The sequence below is a fragment of the Plecotus auritus genome (assembly GCF_963455305.1).
Source record: "Plecotus auritus genome assembly, chromosome: 3".
In the NCBI taxonomy this organism is placed as follows: domain Eukaryota; kingdom Metazoa; phylum Chordata; class Mammalia; order Chiroptera; family Vespertilionidae; genus Plecotus; species Plecotus auritus.
In genome coordinates this window covers 89,015,751-89,037,755 of record NC_137772.1, presented here as the reverse complement: position 1 = coordinate 89,037,755, position 22,005 = coordinate 89,015,751, and the positions used below count along the sequence as shown (strand labels likewise).

Here is a 22,005-nt window from a genome sequence, read left to right as displayed (position 1 = left end):
AGAGGACAGGCTGCTTAGTGTCTGTTTCCTTGGTATCTTCCACATGATCTAGCCCAGCACTGTGTACACAGTAGATCAGTGTTGATTGAGGAATAAATGAATTATTGATTGATCAAATGACTTGAATGAATGAATATCAACGGATTCTTATAAAAGAACTGAACATAGAGCCAAGCACTGGGGAAATCCTGAAGCGAGGGGAAGACGGGAAGAGGAAAAGTATGCATTGATACATGCACGCACATGTGTCTGTGTGTGTATGAAGGTGTCAGTCACTATCAGTATATAGCTACCTGGAAGCAGGAGTTCACCTTACCTGCCACTGACCTAAATTTAGAAAAACTACTTTTCCACCACCATGCATGACACAAAAATCAGTGTTCCATTTAGGGGTCTGCTCTATCTTATGCCAGCCACCACCTCCACCCCCCTGCCACCCATCAGTCCTGCCAAAGATTCCTGAGTTATCACAATTCTGTGAATGTCAGCTTACAATGAGATGCTGCTGGTATATTTCATATTGAGTATTTGCACTTTAGTCTGTGATTTTCATGAGATCTAACCTTATGTATTCTGTTAGTTATATAAAAACTTCACCTTGGTAACAAAATTGTAAAATTTAAGAAAAAAAGGCAAGGAGGGGTGGTTTTACAGCTTTAAATCCACCACACCACTCAGACGTATACACAAAAGCATGTCGCCAACAGCCCCCATCCCTTCAAGGACATGGCGAACACCTAGGTAGAAGTTGTAGCTAGAAGGATTTTTAGTTTGGCGTGTCCTGATTTCCATTTCAAAGTGACAGTGCAGTGTGGTTGCCAGGGTAGAAATCATAGTTTGAAGCAGGAAATTGAGTTGTGCATGTGGTCTCTCCCAGTATGGCCTTGCATATGTGACTTAACCTCTGTGTGCCTATGATTCACCCATCTGTAAAAATGGAAATATGACCTCACTTGTTCTGGGGCTCCAAATAACATTTGTAATGCTCTTTGAATTTGTCAGAGAAAAAGACCCAGTACACACTGAAGTCTGCATCCCCAAAGAGCATTACAAATGATCCTATTAAGTCAGTGGCCTAGAAATACCAAGATGTATCAGGTACCGCATCTATTTTACCTGTTATTGTCCACCAGAGTTTTTGAACTTGATTGGCATATGGATAATTGTCTAATTGGAACACACTCGATTGTAACCACCAAAAAAAAAAATGTAATAGTGCATCTGTTTAATGCCATACTCTCCAATGTTAAATTAAAATTATGCTGCAGTCAGCCAATCCAACCGAGAGACTCTTCTGATTAAGTTTTAGCTGCCTGTGAACTTCTGTAATTGAGGCACTTTGGTGCTTAAAAATTCAAACTAGAAGAATATTGTACAGGCTCATAAATTTCAACTGAAAGGGGACCAGAAAGACTGACTTCAGTTATGTAGTTGTGGATTATCACATTGCTTTTATAGGACATCTAGTCAAGTGAAGAAGAGCATGTTTGAATCGCCACTGTTTTGAATACATAAATATTAGATTCACGAGTTTATGCTTCATAAACAAAATAAAGCATTAATTTTGAAGAATGCAGAAAACAGTCTAGGGGTATTGATTTTATTTTTCCTCCATTGGTGGTTTTGTTATTTTTATTAATTTTTTTTATGGTGGAACATGGGAAAGAAATTACATAATGATAAATTCATTGACTGGATTTCTCTAGCCTTTTAAGAAATATTCCCTTTTATATTAAGAAAGACATCTGGAACTGCCAGAGTAATGAATCAAAATGTCTTAAATGCTATTTTCCTCTGAACGTTTCATATGTCCATATGTCTAGAACAATAAATAATCCAGTCATAGATTCTCAGGTGTTTTTTGTTATTGTGGTTGTTTTGGTTTTTGTCTGTGTGTGCAGTTTTCTTTTGTTTTTGCTAGATCATGGCTTAATCCTATAGAAGTGGGAGAAACCAGAGCAAGCATTCATTCATTTCTTCACTCATTCATCACCTACTATGTGTTAGAGGTTCATTCTTTCATCACCTACTATGTGTGAGAGATAACCTAATGACTGAACCTATTATTGGATGGGTGTAGTCTGGTTGGGGAAATATTTATGAAATGTAATACACCATAGTAAGTGCTTTGGGAGTATAGATGTTAGAGCAACTAACTTGGCTTGGGTGATTGGACAAGATCTTCATTGAGGAGGAACCCATGCATACTGCGCAGAGTTGTGCAGGTTCTGTCCTGGAGGAGGGCACCAGGCCAAATGGGCAAGTGGGACTGAAATCAAGCCCAACCTCCCTACCTAACCATGTGCTCCTGTGGGAAATTTTGTCTCCCTATAGGGTGGGCCTCTTTTCTATTGTATAAAGTCAGCATATGGGTTGGTATTAGCTCAAATGCATTCTTTAAGTTGGCTTAAAAAATGAATTGGAACTTGAAGGCCTGATTCTGGGTAGTGAGCTGGTCAGAGAGTGATGAAAGGACCTGGTATTTCTGGGGAAGGACAAGAGGCCAGTGGTTTGGATTTTATCCAGTAGAGGTTGGGGAACCAACAGTATTTTTCAGGAATGGGAGCACTTTAATTCCTAGATGGTCACTTCTCCCAGGAGTGTGGAGTGGATGACAGGGAAGGAGCAAATCCGTGGTCACCTTAACCATGACAGCCAAGATGGGTGGAGATAAGGCAGAGGAATGGGCTGAGAGGCTGTGAGGGCAATGAAGGAGCAGGGTTTGACTTCAAGGTTTTAATTGTAGATACCCCAGTAGTAGAGTTAGGCTGGGGTGGAGAGATGGTAATAATAGGCCTGGTTTGAAACAGTAAGTGTCTAGCGAGTGGTAGGAGTGAGGTGGAGACTATATAGTCAGCTTTGTGAAGCATAAGTGGATGAGATGTGTACTTGAGGCCATGGGTGTGAATAGGATCACCTGGAGAGAGAGTGTATCTAGAGAAAAAAACAGAACTTGGCCTTTAGTTGGCAATTAGAAAACCATTGGTTACTTCAGTGAGAACAGTTTGAGTAGGGTACTTTGGATGGAACTCACATTGTAGTAGAATGACGGTTAAATAATCATGAAAGGAAATGGGTTTTCATCCCATTTGCTCCTTAGAATTATCTGTGATAGGTTTTTGTTATTTGCTTTGTCAATATTTTAAAATTAATTTATCTTCCAGTTACAGATGAAATATAATATTATATTAGTTTCAGGTGTACAACATAGGGATGAAACATTTACATCACTTATGAAGTGATCACCCTGGTAAGTCTAGTACCCATCTGATACTATACATAGTTATTAGAATATTATTGACTGTATTCTCTATGCTGTATTCTACATCCCTGTGAATGTTTTGTAATTTCCAATTTGTATTTCTTAATCCCTTCACCTTTTCAACCATCTCACCAACCCCCTTCCCATCTGGCCACCACCAATTTGTTTTTTGCACCTACGAGTTTGTTTCTGTTTTGTTTGTTTGTTTATTTGGGATTTTAGATTCCACATATAAGTGAAATTATATGTGAAGTTGTTTGCTTTTTTTAAAAAAAAAAAAAAGCATAGTTGCTTGGGTCACAGCTCTAGATATTCTGAGTTAATTGGTCTTCTATGTGGCCCAGGAATCAGCATTCAAGGGCCCCCAGCTTTAAAAAACACTATCCTTGACTATTCTTTGTGGCTCGGTTGGTTAGAGCAGTGGTCGGCAAACTCATTAGTCAACAGAGCTAAATATCAACAGTACAACGATTGAAATTTCTTTTGAGAGCCAAATTTTTTAAACTTAAACTTCTTCTAATGCCACTTCTTCAAAATAGACTCGCCCAGGCTGTGGTATTTTGTGGAAGAGCCACACTCAAGGAGCCAAAGAGCCGCATGTGGCTCACGAGCCGCAGTTTGCCGACCACTGGTTAGAGCATCATCCCATGCACTGAAGAATGCAGGTTCAATTTCTGGTCAGGACGCATACCTGGGTTGCGGGTTCAATTCCCAGGTGGGACCTGTACTGGGGGAAACCTGGTGATGTCTCTCACCCTCTCTTTCTCCCTCTCTCTCCCTTCCTATCTCTAAAATCAGTTTTGAAAAAGTATGTCCTTGGGTAAGGAAAACATTTTTTTTTAAGTATAAATAAACTTCAGCAGCTAACAAGATGCTTAAAACCACAAGGATTCAGAGAAGTACAAAACTTTTAAAGGATGAAGAATCTTTATATTATTAGACTGACAAATATTAGAAAGTTGGATAATGATAAGTGTTTTTGTGGATGTGGGCACAGTAACTCTTACATACTGCCGGTGGGTAGGTAGACTGGTGAAGCCATTCTGTGGAGCAGCTTTGGCTAAGTAACTCCTTAGGCACACCCTATGGACCAGCAGTTCTGCTGCTGGAAACATGGCAAGGGATCCTCCCTAGGCCCATTAGGGAACGTGCACCAGCATGTTCCTTTGTAGCCTTGTGTAGGGGAGGGAGAACTGAAGATAATCTGAGTGGCCTTCTCTGGGAGAGTACATTAGGTATAATTGGGGGAATGCACTCCAAAGAATATTATGCAGTGTCAGCAGCAATAGATTATTTATACAGGGTGGGGCAAAAGTAGGTTTACAGTTGTTTGTATGAAAAATAATACAATAATCCTATATAATAAAAGGTTAATATGCAAATCGACCGAACGGTGGAATGACTGGTCACTATGACACGCACTGACCACCATGGGGCAGATGCTCAATATAGGAGCTGCCCCTGGTGGTCAGTGCACTCCCACAGGGGGAGCGCCGCTCAGCCAGAAGCAGGGCTCATGGCTGGCAAGCACAGCAGTGGTGGCGGGAGTCTCTCCTGCCTCCACAGCAATGCTGAGGACCCCTCGGGGGACGTCCTAAGCCAGCAGTTGGACATCCCCCGAGGGGTCCTGGACTGTGGACTGCAAGAGGGCGCAGGCCAGGCTGACAGACCCAGACTTCCCCCGCTTCTCCCGCCAGTGCACTGATATCGCGCACCGGGCCTCTAGTTAATAAATAATAATACAAGAATAAACTCTGTGTTTTGTAGACTCACAACTATAAACCTACTTTTGCTCCACCTGTGTACATATTAAAATGGATGGACCTTAAAAACATAATGCTTAATAAATAAATGAGACAATGTCACTTACATAAAAATGCATACTCAAGAACATTATATTTTTTGGAAAAACATATTCGAATAAAAAAGTAGAAACCACTGGAAGTGATTACCTACATATGAGAATAAAAGGAAGTAAGAATAAGAAAGAAGACATTTTATTTAAAAAGTGTGATATCAAGAAAGAATGAGATAGGACAAAAGCTTAAAAATGGGCAGTGACATAAAGGGAAAGGGTGTGTGTATATGTGTATTTAATTTTTTAAAATTTTAATTTTTAACTGTGGTACAGTTTGTATAACATGAAATTGACCATCTTAGCTATTTTAAGTGTAGTCTATTAGTGTTAAGTACATTTATATTGTTTTTTTAATGATATTATTGACTATATTCCCTACGCTATACATTACATCCCCATGACATTGTGTGTGTGCGTGATTTAATAGAATGAAGAAGTGTTATAAATGCGTAAATGAAATAGCAGACTCTAATGGGATTCTCACTTTCCCTCTTCTTTATTCACAGCATTGGTAATAATAACTGAGAGTTAAACCCAAGTAGTATTCTTTTCTTTGTCCTTTCCCCAACCTTAATCAAGTTCTTTTGATTTTTTTCTCATTACTAAAGCAGTATATGCTCCTTAGAGACACAGCAGAAAATTACAAGCAAAAATAATAGAAAGATTCTTAAACCCACTCACCCAGAAATGGTATCCTAATCCTTTCCTATGAATATGTTGCAGTTCAGTGAAACCTTTTAGAAACCTGAAATTTTTGTTCAGGGAACAGTGTTTGATACACTTCTTCTATGTCCTGAGACATTTGTGCACCTTCATTTTTTAAAAAATATATAGTTGTACTGATTTCATAGAGGAAAAGAAAGATAGAAACATCAATAATGAGAGACAATCACTGATCAGCTGCCTCCTGCACGCCCCCTACCAGGGATCGAGCCCGAGACCCAGACAAGTGCCCTGACTGGGAATGGAACCATGACCTCCTGATTCATAGTTCGATGCTCAACCACTGAGCCACTCTGGCCAGGCTGTGCAGCTTCATTTTTAATGGCTGCATAGTTTTCCATTGTACAGATGTGCCATCATTAATGCAGCCAAGCCCTTCTGCTGGACAGAGGTTGTTCTAAATTTTGCTATTCCAAGTGCTCAGGGAACCAACATAAGCAACCTGCCTATGAAGATAATTTCCCGCCCTTCAATTTGGTTCATTTTTAAAGGAGGCTTAAGGTTAGATTTAAAATTATCTAATGATGTAAAAATTTACTTGGCATTGCTTGGTCAGAGTGGCTCAGTTGGTTGAGGGTCATGTGCACTGAAAGGTTGCTAGTTTGATTCCTGGTCAGGGCACATACCTGGATTGAGGGTTTGATCCCCAGTCAGGGAGTGTACGAAAAACAACCAATTGATGTTTCCCTCTCACATGCGTGTTCTTCTCTCTCTCCCTTCCTTTCTCTAATCATGTCCTCAGGTGAGGATTAAAAAAAACAAAAAACATTTACTTGACATTATCAAAGTCAGCACCAGATCCCCTCAGAACTGGACGAGTCATGAATGAGAATGAAGGAACAGAGCCATTGCTCACTGTTTGTAAACTGTCAATTGAGGTGCTTGTCACAGTGCCGAAGTACAAGATGGGCTCCCTGGTTTCTGTACCTTAATCAGTCGATTCATAAATCACATGAAGTGTTCAGGGAGCCAGTGTGGGGTGTGTGTATTACCTCACCTGCGAGCAGCTGGTGAAATAGGAGGCACTGAGTTTTTAGAAAATTGCAAGGAAATCACTGTTTATGCTAGAGGACCAGGGTAGGTTCTTCAGCTTGTATCTGGTGCCAGAGTAGGGAACAGAGCAAGCCAAACAAGGGAAAGCATGCCCTGAAACGAGTGGTTTTGAAGGAAATCTTTTAATCCTTCCAGTTGGTGGGTTTATGCATCAGAAACCCAGTGCCAGTGTTTATCCAGGCCTTTCAGGGAAGAACTGGCCGGGAAGCTCTGCAGCCAGTTTGTCAAGGGCCTGAAGTGGCAGGGAAACACTAATATTTTCATAGCATTAGGGCAGCATCTGTTATGGACAGTAGCAGAAGAAATGTGCTTCTGTCTTTTTAAACTTGTCCTTTGTTGTCAGGAGGCTTTGAATAGACCTAGCTGTTTCCAGAGCCTGTTCTGAGGTTCTTGAATGTGCCCCAGCCTATGTGTGTATTAATATACAACCCATTCCAAAGAATTAGTGCTGGGCAGCGCTGTGCTTGGCAGACAGGCAAGCCTCCACCAGTTACAGTTGAGAGGGCGAGGAAAGGTTTACCAAAATCCCCTCAGTGGCCCGGCTTAAAAATAGCAGTGTAGGCCATAGCTTAGCGTTTTGACAGCTTATATCAGCAGTTTTCTCGGCTGATATATTGATTGCAGTTTGGACTTCAGTCCTGCTGATCTAATAAAACATCACTGTCATAACAGAGAAAGTAAAAGGATCCTTCGTGGCCCCAGCCACCTGGTGAAGTAGTTTTACTGTCATAAGTAAAATGAAGTCATCTTGGACGAGATGACCGGATATATACATTTTCATTAACACTATTCTACATATTTTCACAAATATGCATTTGTCAAAAGGAATATAACGGTGCCTTACAAATACTACAACCAACTGGCTTTGTTGTGCAGCAATGTCACAAACAGCCTATGTGTCCCTAAACTACAAGACTTGTTACACTCATTTGGGGGGGAAGGAACACAGGCAGAAGTTAATTGAATTATGGACTAAGCTCTAAGACTTGTAGAAATCTCCTCATGGTCTTGAGTGGATATTTTGGATGTCTTACCATCACTGGCCTTCAGTCCTACTTACCCTACATATCCTTTCATTTCACAGCAATTGCTGACCATCCAGGAGGAGTTAAACAACAAAAAGTCAGAACTGGAACAAGCAAAGGAAGAGCAGTCGCACACACAGGCGTTACTCAAAGTCCTCCAGGAGCAAGTAAGTGACCGCAGCAGCTCTGCCTGGGGAACTGGTTCAGACATGGGCACGCGTCTCCTGGGCGCTGGGAGCGCAAGCGTGACGGAAGTGAACCTGCAGTGCAACTAGCCTGCCTCCTGCCCAGCCAGGCTCCCAGGGCTTTGCTCTGTGGAATTTATAATCTCATTCCCAGCACCTCTGTTGCCACTCTTAGATCCCTATTTAGATTACCCTAGCCCACCAGTGATGTGGGAGAGTTTCTTCCAGAAGATAAATGAATTTTGATAAAGTTTTAAAATATTGGAGGTGCAGATATATTTCCTAGCAAGCAGCTAGTTTCCTCTTAAGTCTAATAGTGAGGAAAATGAGTTTAGCATACCCCTGGCACGCCTAAGACGTGTGCATAAGAAGGACAGATTCATGGCAACATTAAAGAAATACCTTCCCTGTGCCCCAGGGCACCGATCTCACCCCGGTGAGCAGCAAACCTTTTATATGAAGTTTGTAAATCTGATAGTTTCATCCTGGCTTCCTGTGATAGCAAAGTGTGGCCTGACAGTGATAAGTGGATTTGAAAGTGCAATCTTACAGCTGGGTAAGACGGAAGGCTCGGCGCAGAGTGAGTCCAGCCCAGCATCCACACGGGAGGAGCAGGGGCGGGGGGTGGTGTGTGGGGGTGCCGGGGGAGCTGTTGGAATGCTTCCCTAGTCTGGGCCGGGCCTGCACTTGCTGCCTGAGATGTAGCTGGGAGGGGAGCTCACACAGAGTAACTCCAACCCTAACCAAATTTCAGGCGTTTTAAATTTTTAACTTACAGTGATCTATGGAAACATTATTTGTACAATGTAAGTAACTGCAAAAGTGACATTTTTAAATTATGAAGTTGGGAGAGTATGACCCTAGTCAGCTGTGACTCAGTCACTTTACAAATGTTTATTTTTAATGGGTTGAGGTCAAGAAAATATATTTTTAGTTACTTTCCCCTAAAAGTGTAAGTGATTTGTGAGGGAAAAGTGAAGGTGTTGGATACTTTATAAGCTTCTATAGCTTTGGAGGAAGATGCTTTGTAACACAAATCATTCTATAATTGATATATATTCAGTAACTTAGACTGAGGCTGAATTTGTATGATTTTGGATAAGTTAGATGGAGCTGAAAAATACTTTTTACTAAATTCACATGGCCGACTGTCTCTGAGACCTGCAGTCACGGATCTTTCCGCCTTTGCAGTGCTGAGACGCCCAGCCAAGTGGAGCTGATTTGGTTCAAACTTGCTCCCCATCAAACAGACAGCTCTCACCTTCCTGGTTTCTACTCCTGTGATTGCATGTGTGCAGTCTCTCTCTGAGTGACTCAAATCCTTTATTTTGATTTGAAGTCTGAACCCCAGTTTTGCAGAGAGTATTGTTATATTCTTGTAGGGTTTGCATTGTTAAATAGCAAAGCGCAGACACAGTCACTGGTGAGGCATCGCACTTCACTCTCCATTACTTAAAAAATAAATGGGAATGTGGAGAAGATTCAGAACCACTAAAAGCATTACAAACCTAGGAAACACAACTGGGAATAACGCGTTTTTAATTCTGCTGTACTATTTAAATGGGATGGCTCTTTTTAAGCAAAGGCACTGAGAATATTTAAATCTAAGTGGGCCCACAGCAGCCAAATGCATTGGGTGCTACCCCTACCACCAGCTGTTTTTTTATAGCCCCTGTCCTGGTGCCCCTGTCACCCCTGCCGATGGTGGCATGCAGTGAGCGTGTTCCTTTCATCTTGTAGCCACCCATTCCCCCCTCCCCGCCAAGATGTACATTTAAAACGCACATGTACTTCCATGAGCATTGCCTTCCGAGACTTTCTTTGGACTTGGGTAGGGTAACTACATGTATGAACACCTTTTCAGTGCCTGCATAGATAGGGCCTCGATAAATGGCCTCACTGCTAGAGATTTTGATTGTTTGGATCTGGAGTCTTGCTTTTATACACACACACACACACACACACACACACACACACACACACACACGGATCCTTCCCAGAAGACTTGGAATTTTGCTATTCAAAGTGACTGCCACTTGTTGGGAATCCTGAAAAGAAAGACTAGATTGTGAGGGCACCTTAACATCAGCGGCCCCACCCCTCCAGGGAGGGCAGACTCATTCCTTGAGTTCTCTGTTTGCTAAGATGCAGTGCTTCCAGGTCCCTCCAGGCCCCACTGGCTTGATACCTGGAGCTTGTTCAAAAGACCCAAGTCCCATGAGACATGATGTTGGATCCCTCCATCTGGAGGAGGGAGCAGCGAGGCAAACAGGGAGTCTTGTTAGCAAGACTCATATACCAAGGAGCAGGCCAGCGAGGGGCTCCAGCTGTTGGGAAAGGGGAATCTGCAGGAGGGAGGCATGACCTGTGGTCATCAGTCCTGGCAGAGGAGAGCAGGGGAGCGGCAATGCTGGTGAAGAGGGAGAGATGAGAACAAATTCATAGTGGATGAAGCGAGGGCAGAGATAATGAGAACATGGAGGAGGAAGATGGAATTGACTTAAAGGGGAGAAGGGCACATTGATGGCATTAAGCTTGCAAAGGTGAAGCACTTTAACAGCACAGTCCTGTACTTCTGCTGAAAATAACAAAACATTCTGAGCTAACTCCACTCTAACTCACAGTGGCATGAGTTACAGCCCTAAGGTGGGATGAGCAGAGAGAGTTGACAAAGAGGAAGAAGGTGAGGAACACCTACAGTAAGAAAACCTTAAAATAGGAAAATGTAGAGGGGTTTTTAAAGTCCTTTTGTGCCCACTGATAATAGATGGCAATTGTATCACTGCGTGCCCTTTTCTTTTCATACCTGTCACCCATTGCCCATGCTCCCTTATACTTGTCATATGTAAAAACATCAATGATGTGGCCCTGAAGCCTAGTGGGCAGAATTTTTTTCGTAAGTGGGAGAGATGTGGACATGAGCCATGATCAGCTGCACTGGTCCATAACCAGCTGCCCCACACTCACTGTCTTCCAGTCACCATTTTTTTGGCAAAGCCCCTCTCTTGGCACAAAGAACATATGGCTTTCTTGCTTAGAGTTTGAGATTTCCTTAAAAATATAATGAAGCTTTCATTTTAATGTGTACAAATAGCCATGAAAACCAGTGTTCGAACCAAGCACATGGATGGTATATATGCATTTATTTTCTTTCAAACTTTAAGCATTCATTTCTCACCATGAATTCTTTATTTTAGGCATTAAAAATGGCACAGAAGGTGCTGCTTCGAAGCATAATAAGCCAGGAAGAAATACTGGCACCAGCTGCAAGGCCGGCTCACCCTTTGCCCTTGCTCTCTGCCTCCATATGTCTGCTTTGAGTCAGGCTAGGATAAAATGCCAATTAAAGGTTCCAGAACTCTTGTAACAGCTGATTTCTCCTGATCCTCTGAGAGAGAGTCCAGGGAGTAGTGTTTTCAAATGTTCACTGTCCAAAATAGCTTTTCTGCTAATGCCTCGGTGACCAAGGAGATGTTTTCCCAGTTCTTCCTTTACGAAAAGAAACAAACCATCTTCGTTTAGGCCTCCCCTCCAGACACCATGTCAGCCATTGAAACATGTTCACAGAGGACATGACAGTAGCTCTGTGGCATAGTCAACCAATCATCCTTCACCAGTAACTGTTACTATCACATCATTTGGCTGGTGGCAGCTTGCAAGCACTGCAGGGCTTAAATTAATAGCAATGCAACTGGGAAATGAAATCATTTTTTATTCTTAAGCACCAATTTTTGTACATTTTATGCCTATGGAATTGCTTTCAAATCTTATTATTTAAAAAATAATGAAAAAGATCCATTTATTTTTTGCCAGCCATCAAGTTTCATAAAATATTGGTCTCAAAGTGGTTTCAGTAAGATTCATTAGAATTATGGGCCCCATCTGTGTTTTTCCTCCTTGGAAGTTTTATAAAGTGCAACCTCAGACGAACCAGAGTTAATAAGATGAAAATCACTTAATAGATATACTTGCTTATTCACTTGGTGTTTTTGTTTTTTTTTTGTTGTTGTTGTTGTTTTTTTTAATTTGCAGTTAAAAGGTACCAAGGAATTGGTGGAGACCAATGGCCACAGCCATGAGGATACAAATGTAGGTACCCTAAACCTGGTATTTGTTCTTCTTTCTTAATTGATGTTGGTTGAATGCTCATGGGAATGTGGCATTTTATTCATAACACAAAGGAAATCAGAATTCCTGCCTCTCAGTGGCTTATTAAGATCACTGTGATTGGTTTGACAATCAAATATAGTAGATAGGTGCTGCTATTGATAGCTCAGGTTACAGGATGCCAACATAGAAGTATCTGACTTAATCTCTACCATAAAAATTCTAATCTTAATGAATTTGTTTGAGCCCTTTATATTTCCAAAGCTATAAACTAATGATGTGTTGGGAGGCCAGATGGAATGAGACCCAACAGGTTAATAAGTAAGACATTGCGTGTATATTTATTCAATTTGCCTGTCAATGCAGATGGTAATGAAATGATCGCTATGTTGAGGAGGTATCAGGGCAAACTGCTTCTCCCAGTAAAGCCCTGGAAAGTGTACCCCTCTTCTGTGTCAGACCCACAACAGTAGCATGATGCATCTGTCTTCTTGATACAGGCATAATGGTACAGGCCCCAGTTAGCAGCCTGACTTCCGCTCTTAGTGCTCCTTAAATTGCCCCAAATTAGTTAAGTGCTCTCTTTGCCTTGGAAGTTTCTCAGTCTCAGGTGCAATATTATACCATGTAGATCACTGTCTCTCCATATGTTTGATGGTCCTGTTTTTGTCTTTTTAAAAATATATCTGATATCTGTATGTATCTGATTACCCTCATCACAGAAAATGCTTACTAAGCAGTTCTTTTCACATAACACAGAATCAGACATGGTAATCAATGCTTAATTAACTAGAGCTAGGAGAAATGACTCATTTCATGTTTACTCTTGTTTTAATTTTATACAGCAGAGAGCCTGACATTCAGAGTACAAGAAATTCCCTCTTATTAATTACTATTCCCACCAAACAGATAGTTAATATATGATGCTTATTGAGACCTGACTGTGTACATGGAGCTCTGCAAGGTACTGGGGAGGGAGTAGTTTACAAAGAATTGTTAGACCCTGACTGGAGTTGCTCAGTGGTCAGAGAGTTGCCCTGCACACCAAAGGTCTTTGAGTTCAATTCCTGGTCAAGGGCCTATACCTGGGATGCAGGTTAGATCCCCGAGGCCCCAGTCAGGACACGTGGAAGAGGCAACCAATCTATGTGTCTCTCTCACATCAATCTCTCTCTTTCTATCTATCATCTTTCTATCTATCGATTTTTCTCTATCTCTAAATCTATCTATCTCTATCTCTCTATATCTCTATCTCTATATCTCTCTCCCCCTCCTCCCTCCCTCCCTTCCACTCTCTCTAAAAGTCAATGGGAAATATATATACCCATGCTCGGATGAGGATTAAAAAAATTTTTAAACAAAAAGAATTGTGAGGCTTGCTGTCTGCCCTCAAAGAACTTGTGAAGCCGTTGAGGAGTTAAAGAGCACATGGGCAATATATAAGATGTGGTAAGTATACAGGAAGGTCCAGGCCACTGTGACATGATGTAGTTTGAAATTCGGACTTTGCTGCTTGTTAACTGTGTCAACTTGACAAGTTACTTAAACCTCTGAGCTTCCTTTTCCTCAAAAACATATCATGACGTTGTAATGAGCTGAAGAACATGAAAACCTTAAGGTGTTATTATTGAGGTTTCTTTGTGCTGGATAATAAAGAATGCTTCCTGGATCTGTGGCATTGGTGTTTGACTTTGAAGAATGGATGGAATTAAGAAAATGGAAAGCTTGAGGAGGAAGCCATTCATTCAGAGATCCCCATAGGAGACACTATGACCTAAGTAGAGATGTCTTCCACCTCAGTGTTTCATTATCCCTATTCTTACCCTAAAAATCTTCTTCAGGATCCTGGCTTCAGGGACACACTGCTGCCATATTCTCAGCCCAAACTTTCATATGCACTCCCCCAAGTCAGGCCCTCTGTGCCTTCCAAGGAAGCTGTGGGTAATCCAGTGGGCCAGAGAAAGTGGCAGTCTGCCTTAACTTCTCGATCTGTAAATTGTAGGTAATATTGCCTGTCTTTCCTTCCTTGAGGCTTAGTGTGAGAAGCAAAGGAGCTGATGGATGTGGAAGCATTTGGTCACAGTGAGGTTCTACCTGAGTAGGATGTTGTTACTACTATAATCTCATCTGCTGATTGAATTAAATTAGATGACACACATCTAGCCCTGAGGCTCTGTTTTGAGGAATGTTGAAAGGCATTTATTATTAAACTGGAGACCCTGCACTGGTGGGGTCGCTTGGCCTGGCCTATGGGGATCAGGCCGAAAACCGGCTCTCTGACACCCCAAGGGGTTCCCAATTGTGAGAGGGCAGTTCTCGGATGATGCATCCCCGAATTGGGCTCCCTCCTCTCTGGTTCCGGGTATGTCACCCAAGAACTGCAACTGCCAAGTAACCACAGCTGCCTAGTCACTGCAGCTCGGCAGCTCCTGCATTGAGCATCTGCCCCCTGGTGGTCAGTGCACTTTGTAGCTACCGGTCAGATGGTTGGACAGTCTGATGGTCACTTAGGCTTTTATATATAGAGATGGAAAAAGTTAAAGGAGATCATCTTTGAAGGCTTTGGCCTTTTTAAGGGAACGTTTTTAGATTTTAAAAATACCTGTATTGGGTCGATGATGTGGGCTTTGCAACCAACCCAGAGACCTGTCTGCTGAGAGATGGGGTTCAGGTCCAGTAGGAGGGAGGAGCAGCACCTTGACCAATGGCAGGTGAGATACTTGTGGAGCCACAGAACCAGCAGCACCTATTAGTCTCCGCTGCAGAGGTCCAAGCTACATTTACAACCTGTTTTCTCAGGGGTTCCCAGTAGGTGAATTGTGCACGTGTCCTCTTTCTTGTCTGTAATGTTGTCTCCTTTGCACAGTTCCCCTAGCACCTCCTCGAGCGTTATGAGAAAGAAAAGAAACAAAAATCACTTATTTGGGCCACACATTGGGGATGCTAGCAAAATATTGTGTGAGGACATTCTTAAATGTCTGAAATGAAGTCTTGGTGTCATCTGAAGTTTCCACCAGCCCCGTGGTGGTCGAAGAAGACAAGGCTTTCACACCAGACTGAGAGGAGAAGGTTTGAATCTATTTTGATCACTAAACAGCCTTATGACCATGGCAAGTTATCTGATCCTTTTTGAACTTCACCTTCCTCATCCTTAAGTGTGTTGAATGAATGCACATAGATAAACACCTGGCCCAGGGCATGTACTCAAGTATTAGTGACCTTCTCTGGTATCAATATCAACAGTATTTAATACTAGAGGCCTGGTGCACGAAATTTGTGCACTTGTGCGGGGGTGGGGGGGGGGGGTTCCCTCAGCCTGGCCTGCACCCTCTCGCAGTCTGGGAGCCCTGGGGGTACGTCCGACTGATGGATTAGGCCCACTAAGCCATCAGTCAGACGTCCTTAGCATTATTGCCACAGAGGCAGGAGAGGCTCCTGCCACCACCGCTGTGCTCGCCAGCTGTGAGCCCAGCTTCTGGCTGATCAGTGCTCCCCCTGTGGGAGCACATTGACCACCAGGGGGCAGCTCTTACATTGAGTGTCTGCCCCCTGGTGGTCAGCATGCATCATAGTGACCAGTCATTCCACCACTCAGTCATTTGCATATTATCCTTTTATTATGTAGGATACGCTGTAGATGAGGACCCCTGGAACCATAAGAAATGCAAAAAATTCACTGTTAACTCATTCTCAAACTGCCCCCACTTAAAATCAAATTGCCCCCCTGTGGGGCGTGTGCTGCACCTTGGGAACCACTGGACTTGACACTTTTCCTCTCTGAGCTTCATTTCTGAATACATACACATATACCATGGGAATTGTAATCTCGTCTCTGCCTACCTCACTGGGTTGTCATGAGGAGGTTCTGAGCTAATAAACCTAGAAATGTTTCATCAAGTAAGTGATGTCTAGATGGGAAGGGATTGTTATTTTTAAGCCCACGGGTACCCTTGCAGGAAGCAGGTGCTGATTGGAGGAGGAGGGCATGATTGTTTCCTGGGACTGTAGCTATGGAAGCTTTGCAGAGGGTTCCGCAGGCCTCGGAGGGGTGGGCTCTGGCCAGCAGCCCTGTAGGTGGTCATATCTGGACGCACTGACTGGGAGGTTGGTAGGGGGGTGCTAGGAGGGAGGCGAAGCCAAAGGGGGAGTAACTGTCAAACCTCCCCGCTTGGCGACATTCTTTAAATTGTACATGGTATTTTTGCAGCTGTGCATGCTTAGGGCGGGGCTCCGATCTCCTGGAGCGGGGTGGGGGCCGGGCCAGAGGTGGGCTAGGCAGGCTAGGAGGGTTTAGCCATGGCCCCCAGCGAGGTTTAGTGCACTTCTGCTGCAGAGACGGCGCCGCTGCTGTCAGGGGGGATGGGTCTGACCCTGGGGGGCCACTCAGGCCTGTCTCCACCCAGGTCTGGAGTTGTAGGGAGGAGAGGCGTGCCAGGCCCCAGCAGAGGTGGCCCGGCAGTGGCAGGCCATGGGCCCCAGGGGTGCTGATGGGTCCTCACTGGCGTGCTATTGTTGTGAGTGCCCCTGGTGGGAGTGGCAGGGGAAGAAATTGGATGTGGGAGGTGTGGGCTGTGGCTACCCCCACGGCTGGGTGGTCTTCTCCCCGTCCAGTCAGCCTTCCTGCCCCGCCCCCCAGAGGTGCGGGGGCTGGGATAGGGTGTACATGCAGGGGGATTGGAAGAGCTCCCCATGGCAGCTTCCTCTTCCCTCTTTGCAGTCCAGATTCCTGTCAGGCACTCTCCTCAGACCCCCAGGAACTTGGCTCCGGCTGCCCCTGCCCCACTTGGCTCTCCCTGGCCATCTGCCTGTCAGGAGACTGCCAGGGTGCCCTGCTGTGGGCAGCATGGTCCTGGGGCAGGGGGTGGGGGTGTGGGGAGCAGTTAAGTTTAGTAAACTCCGGGTCTGCATCGGGATTTGGCTGCAAGGCCATGGGGGAGTCTGCCTGGGTGGGATGAAATCGCACGAGACCCAGAGTCCCGCCCCAGGGCCCCACAGCCCCGCCCACCCTGCTGAATGGTCGTGATGTGATGGCATCCCAGATAATTTGCATATTTCTCTATTATTATATAGAATAGTAGGCAGTACTTTGACAAGATACATTTTAATGCAGATCTTAAGGCTTAAAGCCTCTGGCCCAGAGGTTGTTGACTGAGACAAATAGATGGTTTTTGTGTGTATAATTATTCACATATTAGGGTAGTGATTCACTATATTATCATTTATTAGTAATAATTACACAGTAGAATGGTGCTAGTATAGCTGGGTATTCTTGTGAAGGTTGACAATTGGTTTTTAAAAACTATACTATTATACAAGTAGAAAGGTAAACTTTGTATGAAACTAAAAATTTACAGAAAAGAATATAGAGATAAAGAAAAGTAATTTAGTTTCTCATTACTCAAAGATAACCACTATGAATATTTTATTTTAGTTCATTTCTACCATGTGCATGTATATGACCAGAGGGGAAAGCCATAAATAAAAGAATAAATAAATATTACCATTGTCTTCAAGTTTGTACCTTTTTGATTTCTCATTATATCATAAGTTTTTTTTCTTGTCACCAAATGTTCCTTGAAGACATGATTCTTAATAGCTGAATAATGTAGATATGAAATAATATAACTATGCACCTATGTGTTAGGCATTTAACTTCCCATTTTTTAACAATTATAAATAATGCTGCAATTAACATGCCCATAAATCTCAGTCTGCTTCTCTCATATTTGTTTCCGGGGCATTCTGTATATTAATCTCTGTGCCATGAAGTCTGGTAGGCAGCTTCGGACTCACAGAGTCGTTGGCATTCAGAACGTCAGCGTGGCAGATGCTCACTTGTGGAATCCATTAGTTGTCCTGGAGGGAGCCTCCAAATGATATGTTGAGTCCTGCAATTTACAAACAACCCTTTGCCTTAGTCTCGAGAGTTGGGAAGCTTACAGGATGCCGGCTAATCTAGATTTGGTCGGTTACTATTGCTTTTCTATTGTTTTTACATTTTATTGAGCAACCACAGTATCTGACCACCTTGTTTGGTGTTCTTGAGGTCCCCAAACAGAGGCACCCTCAGGAGGCCCACCTTTGTCCCCACATGACAGAGCTTCTGGAAGCCTGTGCCCATAAGAAAAGTTTTCTGGGAAGACTACTCCAAAACCGTGAGAGCCAGACACTGAGATCAGCCTCAAAGGCCTTGCTCGCCAAGAGGACTGCACTCGCTGATTTTACACAGGGTTTTCTTTGTATGTGGAACGGGACGTATTAATGACAGTGGGCAGTTCAACCTTTTAAGTGGACCCAAGTTTAAAACTGGCCTTTATCACAGTTCCCTTAGAGAGTTCAGTTATTCCAGATCCAATTTTCTTTCCTTAAAAGCAAAGCTATGTGTTGTTGTTTCATCTCCATCACTGAGCAGTCTTCCAATCTCCAGAAGTGCTGAATGAGTAGCCTGGTCCCTGGCAATTATGCATAATGGATAACTTAATCTTAAGTTAAGAAAAGATAAAGTCCCCATCTGGCATCTTTTTTGGTGACCTTCCTCCCAGAGGCACCTAACGTGTATGTTTGGTGGAAAAGTGGAGGGGAAGGGAGAGGACAGGAGGAATGTAGGAACAAATAGGAGGAATCAAGTAAAGTGGCAGCCTCAGCCTTCAATGGCCAATCTGGTCTAAGAGCTTCCCATGAATTTTTTTCTCCTCCCGCCCTGTTTCTGCTGCAGGAGAGCTGCCACCCCATACTCCCTACATGCACAATTCAGGCTCACACACTGTGGTCAGAGAAATCATTTGCAGTCTGTAAAGAGGGTTAATCTGTGATGAGGAAGGTTACCACTGTCAAGTAAACACCCTTTCCGCCCCACAATAGACACACAAAAGAGAAAAGACTTCAGTTTTTCACTTTGCCTCCATAAGAGTTGTCTTTAAACCTGGCGGAGTGCCCTGACCAGTTTGGCTCTGTGGATAGAGCGTTGGCCTGCGGACTGAAGGGTCCCAGGTTCGATTCCGGTCGAGGGCATGTATCTTGGTTGCGGGCACATCCCCAGTAGGGGGTGTGCAAGAGGCAGCTGATCGATGTTTCTCTCTCATCGATGTTTCTAACTCTCTATCCCTCTCCCTTCCTCTCTGTAAAAAATCAATAAAATATATTAAAAAAAAAAAAAAAAAAAACCTGGCAGAGTAAAGATGTTAGGCGTGCACGGGAGAAATGCTGTGCAAAGAGCATTCTTCAGCTTTAGCACGCAGCAGCAGCAAGCTCCTGTTACCACGCATGTTAATGGTGTGTGTGGCAGAACTCACCAGTGCCAGTGTTTTGCCCAGTTTGAAACGTGGCTTTCATCCTTTAGGCCAGCGATTTACAACCGGTGTGCCGTGAGGATTTTTAAAATATTCAATTCCTGGCTTTTTAGTCAGGGGCACTGACCTCTTTTCTTTTAGGTTGTCAAAAAAAAAAAGAAAAGAAAAGAAAGGAAGGTAGGAAGGAAAGAAGGAAGGAAGGAAGGAAGGAAGGAAGGAAGGAAGGAAGGAAGGAAGGAAGGAAGGACAACAGCCAACACAACAATAGCCATCTGCTGTGAATGAATCAAGATTATACCTATTTTTGTCTGATCTGCAAAACATATTTTTTTTAGTGTGCTGAAGAATTTTAGTAATTAGTTTACGTATGCCATGAGATGAAAAAGGTTGAAAATCACTGCTTTAGGCAGCTAACCACGTGAGCTAAGAATACATATGAATGTATTAAACAAGGTGAGAAAGGGAAAGAAAAATCCCCACCAGGAAATAGGACCACATCCTCAAAGGGCAAAGACCACTCAGGCTCTATGCTTTCCTCCCGTAACCACCTGCCCCCTGCTCTTGGGAGACCTGACCTTGAACTGTAAGAGGAGTAGAGGAGACAGTAAGGAACAACTCCTGTCAGGATTCACACCTGCTGCTCCTGATCCCACAGGCTCTGTCAGAGGGAGCAGGGAGCAGGAGAGAGGGCCGAGGATGAGCTGGCAGACACTGTGGTGTGAGACTGCAATGACACGGTGCTTCCAGCCCCTGCCTGTCTTTCTTCTCACCATCTCCTTCTGTCCCTGGCCCGTACAGAGTCCCTCAGTTTGTGTTCCCACACAGCCTACTGTACTACTGTGCTCAGTAAATCAACAAGTGTCCATTGAAGGAGAGGGCAGAGTGTAAGGTTCAGAACAGAGCTGAGAGCCAAGTGGCCTGGTTTTAATCCTAGCTCTGCTGGTTACTGTCTGGGTGACCCTGAACGATATACTTTTCTAAAATGAAGTAATACTCACACCTGCCTCATAGGGTGGATGTGAGCGTTGCGTGCAGGGCAATGTGGGCAGTGCATGCTAGGTATTGCTAGCATTCCAGTCTTCTGCGTGCCTGATGCGGGGCTCTAGAGATTTGGGGTTCCTGCCCCAGGTGAGGCTGCCTCACTGTCCTAGCCAAAGCTTGTCCACTGTTTCATTCCATCGGGACTCCGTGTCCCTGTCAGTTATATGGTGGGAATAACAGGCTTGTTTGAATGTTTCCAAAAACTCTCTGCACACACACAAGACCTTTATTGGAAGGACTGGCTCTATGGAGAGGAGAGTCTGATGGGAATTGGGTGCAATGTGCGGGTATATAGGGTGTAAGGCCCTCTGAAAAACCACTGTCTCTTTCTTCAGGCAAGGATGGATTCGTGTCTGTGAATGCCTGAGGTTACCCTTGCTCTGAACATGTCTGAAATCAATAAGGCAGACTTTGCATGGACTAATATTCCCTTTACCCTGTAATATATGACCCTGTTTCCATATTAAATACTCACACCTCGAACTTGGCCTTTTCCTCAAGTTGCAGCTCCTGTAAATTATTGCTTTTTGCCACTGATGCTTCCTTCCCCACCTCCACTCTCTAAATCTGCCCCCACCAGCTGGGCTTTTCCGGCTGGTTAACCATGTTTTCTGCTGTGAGATCCATAATCCTATCCGAAAAACCCACTCACATCCCAGCCCAGCACCCTTGAAAAAGGCTGATGGCTAGGGGAGACCCTGCTAGTGCCCCCGCTTTCCCACAGGAAGCGAGGGAGCTGCGTGAAGCAGAGGCGGGGGCTGGCTTCATGGTTAGTGCTCTCCTTTCCAGTAAACACTCAGGAGAAGTTTCCTTACCAGGAGCCTGCCTGCCTGCTGACAGTGTGTTTCCACAGCTGGAACCTGGGGCTACCGTCTGCCCTTCGTGTCAGCACAGGAGTTGGTAAGGCCCGCTTGCCACCAGTGAATTTGGAGCATGTAACAGGATGAGCGCATGTTTAGTAAAGCTGACAGGTTGGGTTTAGAGAAGTGAAAATACCTTCTTCCCCGAGGCCAGGTTCAAGAAAAGCAGGAGACACGAATGCCAGCTCCAGGGAGATGGTCTGCATGCTCCTGGCACCTACAGGGCTGCAGCCAAGATCTGAGATGCACGTGTTCCATTTTGCAGACTGTACTTCCCCCACACGATCCACGATGATCCTACCTGATGCAGAAGCAAACGCCGTCAATTAGAACAGAAGGTTGTAATTTCTATGGAGTCAGTATACATACATATAAATGCTCTTATCCTAACAGTTCCATGTTTGGGGGTGAATATTTTGGAAAGTGCAGAAAAAATATAAGGAAAAAACAACAACATCTGCAGTCTCACCACTTAAAAATCAGTGCTTCCATTTCTTTGTGTGTCCTTCATCTTTGTCTTTGTGCACATATATATGTTTTTTACCAAATTTATAGCATATCATATGGAAGTTTTACAGTCTAGACTTTTTCCCTAATAAATC

General features: G+C 43.8%; 1 protein-coding gene across 5 annotated transcripts in view; it reads left to right on the top strand.

Annotated features, from left to right (window-relative positions):
* ENOX1 (ecto-NOX disulfide-thiol exchanger 1) overlaps nucleotides 1–22,005 on the top strand; it is a 598,797-nt gene that overhangs the window by 529,443 nt on the left and 47,349 nt on the right. For all 5 annotated transcript variants that reach the window (XM_080662707.1, XM_080662709.1, XM_080662706.1 and 2 more), the window contains 2 exons: nucleotides 7,981–8,088; nucleotides 12,139–12,195. In XM_080662707.1, coding sequence (XP_080518833.1) covers nucleotides 7,981–8,088; nucleotides 12,139–12,195 — 165 coding nt within the window. The remainder of the gene's footprint in view (nucleotides 1–7,980; nucleotides 8,089–12,138; nucleotides 12,196–22,005) is intronic.